Raw genomic sequence first — 14,094 nt, 5'->3', positions numbered from 1 at the left:
ACCTGCCCCCTGCTCACGCTCTCTCTGGTTCTCTTCTTCTCTCTGCCGCGGCCTCAGAGGCTGGCTGAGCAGCAGCGGGCAGAGGAGCGGGAGCGGCTGGCCGAGGTGGAGGCTGCGCTGGAGAAGCAGCGGCAGCTGGCCGAGGCACACGCCCAGGCAAAGGCGCAGGCAGAGCGGGAGGCACAGGAGCTGCAGCAGCGCATGCAGGAGGAGGTGGTGCGGCGGGAGGAGGCGGCGGTGGATGCGCAGCAGCAGAAACGCAGCATCCAGGAGGAGCTGCAGCATCTGCGGCAGAGCTCGGAGGCAGAGATCCAGGCCAAGGCCCAGCAAGTGGAGGCGGCTGAGCGTAGCCAGCTGCGCATCGAGGAGGAGATCCGCATTGTGCGCCTGCAGCTGGAGGCAACTGAGCGCCAGCGCAGTGGGGCAGAGGGGGAGCTGCAAGCGCTGCGGGCACGGGCAGAGGAGGCCGAGGCGCAGAAGCGGCAGGCACAGGAGGAGGCCGAGCGCTTGCGGAAGCAGGTGCAGGACGAGAGCCAACGCAAGCGGCAGGCAGAGGCAGAGCTGTCCCTGCGCGTGAAGGCCGAGGCTGAGGCAGCTCGTGAGAAGCAGCGGGCCCTGCAGGCTCTGGAGGAGGTGCGGCTCCAGGCTGAGGAGGCAGAGCGGCGGCTGCGGCAGGCCGAGGCGGAGCGGGCACGCCAGGTACAGGTGGCCCTGGAGACAGCCCAGCGAAGCGCTGAAGTAGAGCTACAGAGCAAGCGCGCCTCTTTCGCAGAGAAGACAGCACAGCTGGAGCGCACTCTGCAGGAGGAACATGTGGCAGTGGCACAGCTGCGGGAGGAGGCTGAGCGGCGGGCGCAGCAGCAGGCAGAGGCCGAGCGTGCCCGCGAGGAGGCAGAGCGCGAGCTGGAGCGCTGGCAGCTGAAGGCCAATGAGGCGCTAAGGCTGCGGCTGCAGGCAGAGGAGGTGGCGCAGCAGAAGAGCCTGGCACAGGCTGAGGCTGAGAAGCAGAAGGAGGAGGCAGAGCGTGAGGCGCGGCGACGTGGGAAGGCGGAAGAGCAGGCCGTGCGCCAGCGGGAACTGGCCGAGCAGGAGCTGGAGAAGCAGCGGCAGCTGGCAGAGGGCACTGCGCAGCAGCGCCTGGCCGCAGAACAGGAGCTGATACGGCTGCGGGCTGAGACAGAGCAGGGGGAGCAGCAGCGGCAGCTGTTGGAGGAGGAGCTTGCCCGGCTGCAGCACGAGGTGGCTGCAGCCACGCAGAAGCGCCAGGAGTTGGAGGCCGAGCTGGCCAAGGTGCGGGCTGAGATGGAGGTGCTGCTGGCCAGCAAGGCACGGGCCGAGGAGGAGTCGCGCTCCACCAGTGAGAAGTCCAAGCAGAGACTAGAGGCCGAGGCCAGCCGGTTCCGTGAGCTGGCCGAGGAGGCTGCCCGCCTGCGTGCCCTGGCAGAGGAGGCCAAGCGGCAGCGGCAGCTGGCTGAGGAGGATGCAGCACGGCAGCGGGCTGAGGCAGAGCGTGTGCTTGCTGAGAAGCTGGCTGCCATCAGTGAGGCCACGCGGCTTAAGACAGAGGCGGAGATCGCGCTCAAGGAGAAGGAGGCGGAGAATGAGCGCCTGCGACGGCTGGCAGAAGATGAGGCCTTCCAGCGGCGGCGACTAGAGGAGCAGGCGGCGCAGCACAAGGCTGACATAGAGGAGCGCTTGGCCCAGCTGCGTAAGGCATCGGAGAGTGAGCTGGAGCGGCAGAAGGGGTTGGTGGAGGACACGCTGCGGCAGCGGCGGCAGGTAGAGGAAGAGATCCTGGCACTGAAGGCAAGCTTTGAGAAGGCAGCCGCCGGCAAGGCGGAGCTGGAGCTGGAGCTGGGGCGCATTCGCAGCAACGCTGAGGACACGCTGCGCAGCAAGGAGCAGGCCGAGATGGAGGCCGCACGGCAGCGGCAGTTGGCAGCTGAGGAGGAACAGCGGCGCCGCGAGGCAGAGGAGCGCGTGCAAAAGAGCCTGGTGGCCGAGGAGGAAGCTGCACGGCAGCGCAGGGCAGCACTGGAGGAAGTCGAGCGGCTCAAAGCCAAGGTGGAAGAGGCGCGGCGCCTGCGGGAACGAGCAGAACAGGAGTCAGCCCGACAGCTGCAGCTAGCCCAGGAAGCTGCCCAGAAGCGGCTGCAGGCAGAGGAGAAGGCGCATGCCTTCGCAGTGCAGCAGAAGGAGGAGGAGCTGCAGCAGACACTGCAGCAGGAGCAGAGCGTGCTAGAGCGGCTGCGTGGTGAGGCTGAGGCGGCGCGGCGAGCAGCCGAGGAGGCAGAGGCGGCACGGGAGCAGGCCGAGCGCGAGGCGGCACAGTCCCGGCGGCAGGTGGAAGAGGCCGAGCGGCTGAAGCAGTCAGCAGAGGAGCAGGCACAGGCCCGGGCGCAGGCGCAGGCAGCTGCAGAGAAACTACGCAAGGAGGCCGAGCAAGAGGCGGCACGGCGAGCACAGGCAGAACAGGCAGCCTTGCGACAGAAGCAGGCGGCTGATGCAGAGATGGAGAAGCATAAGAAATTTGCCGAGCAGACGCTGCGACAGAAGGCACAGGTGGAGCAGGAGTTGACGACACTGCGGCTGCAGCTGGAGGAGACCGACCACCAGAAGAGCCTCCTAGACGAGGAACTGCAGCGGCTGAAGGCGGAGGCAACAGAGGCCGCCCGCCAGCGCAGCCAGGTGGAGGAGGAGCTGTTCTCAGTGCGCGTACAGATGGAGGAGCTGGGTAAGCTAAAGGCTCGCATTGAGGCAGAGAACCGCGCACTGATCTTGCGTGACAAGGACAACACACAGCGCTTCCTGCAGGAGGAGGCCGAGAAGATGAAGCAGGTGGCAGAGGAGGCTGCACGGCTGAGCATAGCAGCTCAGGAGGCAGCACGGCTGCGGCAGTTGGCGGAGGAAGACCTGGCACAACAGCGGGCCCTGGCCGAGAAGATGCTCAAGGAGAAGATGCAGGCGGTACAGGAGGCCACGCGGCTCAAGGCCGAGGCTGAGCTGCTGCAGCAACAAAAAGAGCTGGCGCAGGAGCAGGCCCGGCGGCTGCAGGAGGACAAGGAGCAAATGGCTCAGCAGCTGGCGCAGGAGACGCAGGGTTTCCAGCGGACACTGGAGGCAGAGCGGCAGCGACAGCTAGAGATGAGCGCTGAGGCTGAGCGCCTCAAGCTGCGTGTGGCTGAGATGAGCCGGGCCCAGGCCCGTGCTGAGGAGGACGCCCAGCGCTTCCGGAAGCAGGCAGAGGAGATTGGTGAGAAGCTGCACCGCACAGAGCTTGCCACGCAGGAGAAGGTGACACTGGTGCAGACGCTTGAGATCCAGAGGCAGCAGAGTGACCATGATGCTGAGCGCCTGCGGGAGGCCATCGCTGAGCTGGAGCGTGAGAAGGAGAAGCTCAAGCAGGAAGCCAAATTGCTGCAGCTCAAATCCGAAGAGGTACCGGCCCTCTCTCCACGCAGCGGGTGGGCCCTGGGGATCTATCCTGGGGTGGGGTGGCAGGTGCTCCCGGGCCAGTGGTCCCTGACTTCCAGCTCCCTTCCCCACAGATGCAAATGGTGCAGCAGGAGCAGCTGTTGCAGGAAACACAGGCCCTGCAGCAGAGCTTCGTCTCCGAGAAAGACAGCCTGCTGCAGCGTGAGCGCTTCATCGAGCAAGAGAAGGCCAAGCTGGAGCAGCTCTTCCAGGATGAGGTGGCCAAGGCACAGCAGCTGCGTGAGGAGCAGCAGCGGCAGCAGCAGCAGATGGAGCAGGAGCGGCAGCAGCTGGTGGCCAGCATGGAGGAGGCACGGCGGAGGCAGCGTGAGGCAGAGGAAGGCGTGCGGCACCAGCAGGAGGAGCTGCAGCGGCTGGAGCAGCAGCGGCGGCAACAGGAGAAGCTGCTGGCCGAGGAGAACCAGAGGCTGCGTGAGCGGCTGCAGCGCCTGGAAGAGGAGCATCGGGCTGCACTGGCACACTCCGAGGAGGTCGCCGCCTCACAGGCGGCCACCTCAAAGGCACTGCCCAACGGCCGGGATGCTCCTGATGGTCCGGCTGCAGAGGTAGAGCCTGAGCACACCTTCGATGGCCTGCGGCAGAAGGTGCCAGCCCAGCGGCTGCAGGAGGCAGGTATCCTGAGCACGGACGAGTTGCAGCGCCTGGCGCAGGGCCACACCACAGTGGCCGAGCTTGCACGGCGGGAAGACGTGCACCAGTACCTGCAGGGCCGCAGCAGCATCGCAGGGCTGCTGCTGAAGCCCACCAGCGAGAAGCTGAGTGTCTACACGGCCCTGCAGAGGCAGCTGCTAAGCCCTGGCACAGCTCTCATCCTGCTTGAGGCCCAGGCAGCCTCAGGCTTCCTGCTGGACCCTGTGCGAAACCGGCGGCTGACCGTCAACGAGGCTGTAAAAGAGGGTGTCGTGGGCCCCGAGCTGCACCACAAGCTGCTGTCAGCCGAGCGTGCCGTCACTGGCTATAAAGACCCCTACACTGGGGAGCAGATCTCCCTCTTCCAGGCCATGAAAAAAGACCTCATCATGCGAGACCATGGCATCCGCCTGCTGGAGGCCCAGATTGCCACGGGCGGCATCATCGACCCCGTGCACAGCCACCGCCTACCTGTGGACGTGGCCTACCGGCTTGGCTACTTTGACGAGGAGATGAACCGCGTCCTGGCAGACCCGAGCGACGACACCAAGGGCTTCTTCGACCCCAACACGCATGAGAACCTCACGTACCTGCAGCTGCTGGAGCGCTGCGTGGAAGACCCCGAGACAGGCCTGCGCCTCCTGCCACTCACAGATAAAGCTGCCAAGGGCAGGGAGTTGGTCTACACGGACTCGGAGGCCCGAGATGTCTTTGAGAAGGCCACTGTGTCTGCACCGTTTGGCAAGTTCCAGGGCAAGACAGTGACCATCTGGGAGCTCATCAACTCTGAGTACTTCACAGCAGAGCAGCGGCGGGACCTGCTGCGGCAGTTCCGCACGGGCCGGATCACAGTAGAGAAGGTCATCAAGATTGTCATCACAGTGTTAGAGGAACAGGAGCAGAAGGGCCAGCTCTACTTTGAGGGCCTGCGCACCCTGGTGCCTGCTGCCGAGCTACTGGAGAGCAGGGTCATTGACCATGACCTCTACTGCCAACTACAGCGGGGTGAGCGCTCAGTGCGAGAGGTGGCTGAGATGGACGCTGTGCGGCAGGCTTTGCGGGGTGCCAACGTCATCGCGGGCATATGGCTGGAAGAGGCGGGGCAGAAGGTGAGCATCTATGAGACCCTGAAGAAAGACCTGCTGCAGCCAGACGTGGCTGTGGCCCTGCTAGAGGCCCAGGCTGGCACTGGGCACATCATCGACCCTGCCACCAGCGCCCGGCTGACCGTGGACGAGGCAGTGCGTGCTGGCCTGGTAGGCCCCGAGCTGCACGAGAAGCTGCTGTCAGCTGAAAAGGCTGTGACGGGCTACAGGGACCCCTACACAGGGCAGAGTGTTTCCCTTTTCCAGGCCCTGAGGAAGGGCCTCATCCCCCGGGAGCAGGGCCTACGCCTGCTGGATGCCCAGATATCCACGGGGGGCATCGTGGACCCCAGCAAGAGCCACCGCATACCCCTGGATGTCGCCTATGCCCGGGGTTACCTGGATGAGGAGACCAGCGAGGCCCTGTCAGCACCGAAGGACGATGCCAAGGCCTACCGCGACCCCAGCACACGGGAGCCGGTCACGTATGGCCAGCTCCAGCAGCGGTGCCGGCCTGACCAGCTGACCGGGCTGAAGCTGCTGTCACTCTCGGAGAAGGCTGCCCGGGACCGGCAGGAGGAGCTCTACTCTGAGCTCCAGGCCCGTGAGACCTTTGAGAAGACGACGGTCGAGGTCCCTGTAGGTGGCTTCAAGGGCAAGACTGTGACCATCTGGGAGCTCATCAGCTCTGAATACTTCACAGCAGAACAGCGGCAGGAGCTGCTGCGGCAGTTCCGCACGGGCAAGGTCACTGTGGAGAAGGTCATCAAGATCATCATCACCATCATAGAGGAAGTGGAGACCCAGCGGCGGGAGAGGCTGTCCTTCAGCGGCCTCCGTGCTCCCGTACCAGCAAGCGAGCTCCTGGCTGCTGGGGTCCTCAGCAGAGCCCAGTTCGAGCAGCTCAAGGATGGCAAGACATCCGTCAAAGACCTCTCGGAGCTGGGCTCTGTGCGGACGCTGCTGCAGGGCAATGGCTGCCTCGCCGGCATCTACTTGGAGGACTCCAAGGAGAAGGTGACCATCTATGAGGCCATGCGCCGGGGCCTGCTCAGACCCAGCACAGCCACGCTCCTGCTTGAGGCGCAGGCAGCCACCGGCTTTCTGCTGGACCCCGTACGGAACCAGCGCCTATACGTCAATGAGGCTGTGAAGGCTGGTGTTGTGGGCCCTGAGCTGCACGAGAAGCTTCTGTCAGCTGAGAAGGCCGTCACCGGCTACAAAGACCCCTACTCAGGCTCCACCATCTCCCTCTTTCAGGCCATGAAGAAGGGTCTGGTCCTCAGGGACCACGGTGTGCGCCTGCTGGAGGCCCAAATTGCCACGGGTGGCATCATCGACCCCGTGCACAGCCACCGCCTGCCCGTGGACGTGGCCTATCAGCGTGGCTACTTTGACGAGGAGATGAACCGTGTCCTGGCAGACCCGAGTGACGACACCAAGGGCTTCTTCGACCCTAACACCCATGAAAACCTCACGTACCTGCAGCTGCTAGAGCGCTGTGTGGAAGACCCTGAGACAGGCCTGCGCCTCTTGCCGCTAAAAGGGGCAGAGAAGGCCGAGGTACTGGAGACCACGCAGGTGTACACGGAGGAGGAGACACGGAAGGCGTTTGAGGAGACACAGATTGACATCCCTGGTGGTGGTAGCCATGGAGGCTCTACCATGACCCTGTGGGAGGTGATGCAGTCAGACCTGATACCTGAGGAGCAGCGGGCCCGGCTGATGGCTGACTTCCAGGCTGGCCGGGTGACCAAGGAGCGCATGATCATTATCATCATTGAGATCATCGAGAAAACAGAGATTGTGCGCCAGCAGAACCTGGCCTCCTACGATTACGTGCGCCGCCGCCTCACTGCTGAGGACCTGTACGAGGCCCGGGTCATCTCCCTCGAGACCTACAACCTGCTCCGGGAGGGCACTAAGAACCTCCGCGAGGCCCTTGAGGCGGAGTCCGCCTGGTGCTACCTCTATGGCACGGGCTGTGTGGCTGGTGTCTACCTGCCTGGCTCCAGGCAAACAATGACCATCTACCAGGCGCTCAAGAAGGGGTTGCTGAGTGCTGAGGTGGCGCGCTTGCTGCTGGAGGCACAGGCGGCCACGGGCTTCCTGCTGGACCCGGTGAAGGGTGAGCGGCTGACCGTGGATGAGGCCGTGCGGAAGGGCCTGGTGGGCCCTGAGCTGCATGACCGATTGCTCTGGGCTGAACGAGCAGTTACTGGGTACCGAGACCCATACACCGAGCAGACCATCTCGCTCTTCCAGGCCATGAAGAAGGAGCTGATCCCTGCTGAGGAGGCCCTGCGGCTACTGGATGCCCAACTGGCCACAGGTGGCATTGTGGACCCTCGCCTGGGCTTCCACCTCCCACTGGAGGTGGCTTACCAACGAGGCTACCTCAACAAGGACACGCACGACCAGCTCTCGGAGCCCAGCGATGTGCGCAGCTATGTGGACCCCTCTACTGATGAGCGCCTCAGCTATACGCAGCTGCTCAGGCGGTGCCGCCGCGACGAGAACAGCGGCCAACTACTCCTGCCGCTCTCGGATGCCCGTAAGCTGACCTTCCGCGGTCTGCGCAAGCAGATCACCGTGGAGGAGTTGGTGCGCTCGCAGGTCATGGACGAGGCCACAGCGCTGCAGCTGCAGGAGGGCCTGGCCTCCATCGAGGAGGTCACCAAGAACCTGCAGAAGTTCCTCGAGGGCACCAGCAGCATTGCTGGTGTCTTTGTCGATGCCACCAAAGAGCGGCTGTCAGTGTACCAAGCCATGAAGAAAGGCATTATTCGCCCTGGCACGGCCTTTGAGCTCCTAGAGGCACAGGCAGCCACCGGCTACGTCATCGACCCCATCAAGGGACTCAAGCTGACTGTGGAGGAAGCTGTGCGTATGGGCATTGTCGGCCCCGAGTTCAAGGACAAGTTGCTGTCGGCTGAGCGCGCCGTCACTGGCTACAAGGACCCCTATTCCGGGAAGCTCATCTCCCTCTTCCAGGCCATGAAGAAGGGACTGATCCTGAAGGACCATGGCATCCGCCTGCTGGAGGCCCAGATCGCCACGGGAGGCATCATTGACCCTGAGGAGAGCCACCGGCTGCCCGTGGAGGTGGCCTACAAGCGTGGCCTCTTTGACGAGGAGATGAATGAGATCTTGACTGACCCCTCAGACGACACTAAGGGCTTCTTTGACCCCAACACAGAGGAGAATCTCACCTACCTGCAGCTGATGGAGCGCTGCATCACTGACCCCCAGACGGGTCTGCGCCTCCTGCCACTGAAGGAGAAGAAGCGGGAACGGAAGACGTCCTCCAAGTCCTCAGTGCGCAAGCGCCGCGTGGTGATCGTGGACCCTGAGACGGGCAAGGAGATGTCAGTGTATGAGGCCTACCGTAAGGGCCTGATTGATCACCAGACGTACCTGGAGCTGTCCGAGCAGGAGTGCGAGTGGGAGGAGATCACCATCTCTTCCTCAGACGGTGTGGTCAAGTCCATGATTATTGACCGCCGCTCTGGCCGCCAGTACGACATTGATGAAGCCATTGCCAAGAACCTCATCGACCGCTCGGCGCTGGACCAGTACCGTGCTGGCACGCTTTCCATCACTGAGTTCGCGGACATGCTCTCGGGCAACGCCAGTGGCTTCCGCTCCCGCTCCTCCTCGGTGGGCTCTTCCTCCTCCTTCCCCAGCAGTCCTGCTGTTGCCAGGACCCCACTGGCCTCCTGGTCCGACCCTACTGAGGAGACGGGCCCAGTGGCCGGCATCCTGGACACGGAGACCCTGGAGAAGGTGTCCATAACAGAGGCCATGCACCGCAACCTGGTTGACAACATTACAGGCCAGAGGCTGCTGGAGGCACAGGCCTGCACCGGGGGCATCATCGACCCGAGCACCGGCGAGCGCTACCCTGTCACTGAGGCCGTCAACAAGGGCCTGGTGGACCGCATCATGGTGGATCGCATCAACCTGGCCCAGAAGGCTTTCTGTGGCTTTGAGGACCCACGCACCAAGACCAAGATGTCAGCCGCCCAGGCCCTAAAGAAGGGTTGGCTGTACTATGAGGCGGGCCAGCGCTTCCTGGAGGTGCAGTACCTGACGGGTGGCCTGATCGAGCCCGACATGCCAGGTCGCGTGCCTCTCGACGAGGCCCTGCAGCGTGGTACCGTGGATGCCCGCACAGCCCAGAAGCTTCGTGATGTTGGCGCCTACTCCAAGTACCTCACCTGCCCCAAGACCAAGCTCAAGATCTCCTACAAAGATGCACTGGACCGCAGCATGGTGGAGGAGGGTACGGGGCTGCGGCTGCTGGAGGCTGCCGCCCAGTCTAGCAAAGGCTACTATAGCCCCTACAGCGTCAGCGGCTCTGGCTCCACTGCCGGCTCCCGCACTGGCTCCCGCACCGGCTCCCGGGCTGGTTCCCGCCGTGGTAGCTTCGACGCTACTGGCTCTGGCTTCTCCATGACCTTCTCTTCCTCCTCCTACTCCTCCTCGGGCTATGGCCGCCGCTACGCCTCAGGGCCCTCGGCCTCTCTGGGGGGGCCTGAGTCTGCAGTGGCCTGAGCCCCTGCCTGCACCCTGCCCTCGCGCTCTGCATGTGGCCAGGCTCCCCACCGAGGCGCTGGGGTCTTTCTTTAATGTTTAAATGTGTCTTCCTCCTAAGCGGTGCCTAAAATTTAACCAAAAAGACCAGACTAACATATTAATATATATCTGCTGTCCAGACAGCCTGTATCTTGGGGGACAGGGTTGGCCCAGCCCCACTGACCACCTCACCCTTGCGGGTCTCCTCACTCCCTTCTACCTGCCACTCATCACAGCCAGGTGCCTTGGAGGGTCCAGAGCTGGGCCCTAGCCCACCCCTCCTGTCTCCCCAGGGAGGGTTCTGTCTGGGTGAGACCTCTAGCCCCATAAAGTGGCCCACTGGATGCCAACCTGCCAGTTCTAGCTGCCAAGGGCAGCTGGTGCCAGTCCCATACACAGAGGGCCCTCGGCCAGCATTTTCTTCCCAGTGTTTCCAGGACTGGCCTGCTCACTCAGTGGGCCTTACTGGGGAGGGAGGGGGTCCCGGGCCAGCCATCTTTTCCTGCCTGCTCAGAGAAGCCCCTTCCCCATGGGAAGACAAGGAGCCACCTGGCCCAGGCTGGGCCCCAGCCTGGTCCTGTCCCCTCCCAGCTCCTGCAGCGCCATCTGAGCTCTGCCTTCTAGCTCACCCCGCACCCCCACACACTCCCGAGACCCCTGGCCTCTGGCTTCAGCCTTCCAGCCTCAGCTCCCCTAGTAAGTGCCTTCTATGTCTGCCCTCCAACCCCAGGCCCCAAGGACCCAGATCCAGGGTGGGAGACCGATGTTCCCGGCTGGGCATGGCCTGGGGTTCTATAGACCTGTCCTCTCTGTGGGCCCTGTGGAACCCTACCCTGGGGGCCTGCCTGCCTGTCTCCCAGGGAGCCCCAGCCCACATCATGTGGCCCAGGGATGCTGCTGGGTTGTCTGCACTGACCCCGCAGTGCCAACCAGCCCCTGACCTTGGTGGCCCTTACCCCTGCCTCTGCCCTCTGAGCTTTGCATGTTCCACTAACCCGGGCAGGCAGCAGGTGGAGGTGCCAGGCTGCCAGCTGCCTCTGTGAGGGCAGAACACTAACCTGACCATGGGTGGGGGCTCTGCAGCCCCCACCCCACAATAAAAGCAATTCCAACCTTCCTGTGGGTCCTACCTCTTGTGTCTTTGTCCTGGGATTGGGCGTGTGTTGGGGGTACACAAGTGCTGTTGTTCTGGGCCCCAGGCTCTGAGCCCAGCCACCACATCCAGCCTGGGACAGCAGGGCCTCGGCAAAGATGCTGGCCTGAGGCCAGATGTCTGCAGGCAGAAAAAACTGGGTGGCTCCCGGAGGACAGACAGTAAGGCCCTGGGCAGAGGGTGTGGGGAGGGCAGGGTAGAGGCCAGGCAGGCTGGGGCTGCTCCAGGATGTCCACGCCATCACCCTGCCCCATCCCTGTGCTGGACACGTGGTTGGCACTTTAGGTGCCCATCTTTCTTCATCTGAGCTGGGGGTCTGACATACTGCCATATCAATCATTGGCTGCGGCCCCTGGGGACAGCCCCCTAGACAAGGGGGAGTGAATTAATGGCTAATAATTTCCAAATAGATGAAAACCATGAATAATTATATCTAAGAAGCACACAAAATCCAGGTATGGCAAATAAAACATCTGTATCGAAATACATTGTAGCAAAATTGCAGAAAACCAAAGACAGAGAAAAATTTTAAAGCAGCCAGAGAGAAAAGACAGATTGCCTCCTAAAGGATGCCGTTTAGACCAACAGCAGACATCGCATTAGCAAAGATGGAAGCTGCTCAGAGTGTGTCCCATAGATGAGCTTGGGCATTACCCTGGAACTTTGGGAAATGCAGAATCTCGAAGCCCACCACAGACCCACTGAGTCAGAACTTGCATTTTAACAAGATCCCATATTAATGTTACTTTAAAACAAAATTTAACTTTAGAATAGTTTAATATTTGTAGAAAAATAATGAGGTTAGTACACAGTTATCATATACTACATACCTAGTGTCTCCTATTAACAGTAATATAAATTTGTCACAATGAACCAGTACATTATTAAATAAAATCTACATTTTATTCATATTTATTTATTATTATTTTTACCTAATGTTCTCCTGTCATAGAATCTCATCCAGGCTCCCACATTACATTCAATCATCATATCATCTTAGGCTTCTCTTGGCTGTAACAGTTTCTCAGGCTTTCATTGTTCTTGATGAACTTGATGACAGTTTTGCATAACGGTCAGGAATTTTCCCACATTAATGTTTGAGAAGCACGATGCTAAATTTATGCCAAGCTTTACCATTTGAGAAATAGACTGAATAAAGATGTCTGCTCTTTCCATCTCTGCTCAGCCTTATAGTGGAGGTTCTAGCCTAGGCAAGAAGGCAAGAAAATGAAATAATGAAATAAGAGGCAATAAGACTGGAAAGGAAAGAGTTAAACCACATTTGTAGAGAGCATGATCTTACATATAGAAAATCCTAATGAATCCACTAAAAAACTGATAATCTCAGCAAGGTTTCAGGATACAGATCAATAATGATCAATTGTTTTATCTATACACTTGAATAATCTGAAAATTAAGAAAACAATTCCATTTATAATGGCATTGTATTTAGTCAGGGTTCTTCAGAGAAATAGAACCAGCATGAACTGTAAAGAAATCTGTTATAAGAAGTTGGATCACATGATTCATGGAAGCTGAGTCCCCAGGTCTGCAGTCGGCAAGCTGGAGACTCCGTAGAGCTGATGGTGTCCAGTCAGAGTCTGAAGACAGGAAAAGGCCAATGTCCCAGCTCAAGCAGTTAGGCCAGAAGAGTTCACTCTTACTTAGTCTTTTGTTCTATTCAGGTCCTCAACTGATTGGATGTGGTCCACCCACATTAGGAAGGGCAGTCTGCTTTACTCAATCTACCAGTTCAAATGCTAATTTAGGCCAGATGGCTCCATCCTGTCTATAATCCTAGTGCTTTGAGAGGCTGAGGTGGGAGGATAACTTGAGGCTAGGAGTTCACGACCAGCCTTAGCAAAATGGCAAAAACCCATCTCTATAAAAAAACAAAATTGTTTTTAATTAGTTGGGTGCGGGGACTCACGCCTACAGTCCTAGCTACTTGGAAGGCTGAGGCAGGAGGATGGCTTGAGCCCAGGAGTTCGAGGTTAAAATGAGCTACAATTGTGCCATTGCAGCCCAGCCTGGGTGACAGAGCAAGACCCTGTTTCTTAAAAAAAAATACAAATAAAAACACAAATGTTAATTTCACTAGAAACAACCTCACAGATACACTCAGAATAATGTTTAGCCAAATATCTGGGCACCCCATGGCCTAGTCAAATTGACACATAAAATTAACCATCACAAGCATTTAGGAACAAATTTAGCAAAATAAGTGCAAAATGTGTATTTTAAAAATTATAAAACATTGTCAAAAGAAATTAAGGAACCAAATGAATGGAAAGACATCTCATGTTCATGTTTTGAAATAATTATTGTTGCTCAAAATGGCAGTACTTCCACAATTGACCCAAAGATTCAATCCATATAAAAATTCCAGCTAGATGCTTTGCAGAAATTGACAAGTTGATTCTAACATTCGCATGGAAATTAAGGGATTCAGAATATCCAAAACAATCTTGAAAAAGAACAAAGTTGGAGAAACTCACACTTCTCAATTTCAAAACTGCTACAAAGCTATAGTAATCTAAACAATGTGGTATTGGCATGACGATAGACATATATTTGAATGGAATAGAATTGAAAATCCATAAATAAACCCATTTATCTACAGTTAATGGATTTTTGCAAAATTTATACAAACCTTTGTGCATTAAAGGACACCATCAAGAAAATGAAAAAATATAGTATGAGAGAAAATATTTGGAAATTATACATTTGACAACGGACTTATATCCAGGATACATAAAGAATACCTACAACTCAAAAGACAAAGGCCTAATCTAAAAATGAGCAAAAGATCTGAATAGACAAAAACAAAGCAAACTCTTTTAAAGCAAGCAGAGAGAAAAGACAGATTGCCTACTAAAGGATGCCGCTTAGACCAACAGCAGACTTTGCATTAGCAAAAATGGAAGCTTCTTAAAGTGTGTTCCATGGATCAGCAGCTTGGGCATCAACCTGGAACTTTTGGAAATGCAGAATCTTGAGGCCCACCACAGACCCACTGAATCAGAACCTGCATTTTAACAAGATCCCACGTTAATGTTATTGTAAAACAAACTTAATTTTAGAGTAGTTTAAGGGTCTGAATGGAAATTTCTCCAAAAAAGATATACAAATGGCCAATAAGCACATCAGTAT

General features: G+C 58.3%; 1 protein-coding gene across 7 annotated transcripts in view; it reads left to right on the top strand.

Moving 5' to 3' along the window:
* PLEC (plectin) overlaps positions 1-10,898 on the top strand; it is a 59,231-nt gene extending 48,333 nt beyond the window's left edge. For all 7 annotated transcript variants that reach the window (XM_012648031.1, XM_012648030.1, XM_012648034.1 and 4 more), the window contains exons 31-32: positions 58-3,438; positions 3,549-10,898. In XM_012648031.1, the coding sequence (XP_012503485.1) occupies positions 58-3,438; positions 3,549-9,767 (9,600 nt within the window). In that variant the 3' untranslated portion in view covers positions 9,768-10,898. The remainder of the gene's footprint in view (positions 1-57; positions 3,439-3,548) is intronic.
* The last annotated feature ends 3,196 nt before the right edge of the window (positions 10,899-14,094 follow it).

Source organism: Propithecus coquereli, unplaced genomic scaffold (assembly GCF_000956105.1).
Source record: "Propithecus coquereli isolate 6110/MARCELLA unplaced genomic scaffold, Pcoq_1.0 Scaffold28, whole genome shotgun sequence".
Lineage (NCBI taxonomy): Eukaryota > Metazoa > Chordata > Mammalia > Primates > Indriidae > Propithecus > Propithecus coquereli.
This window is presented reverse-complemented; position numbering and strand designations above follow the sequence as displayed.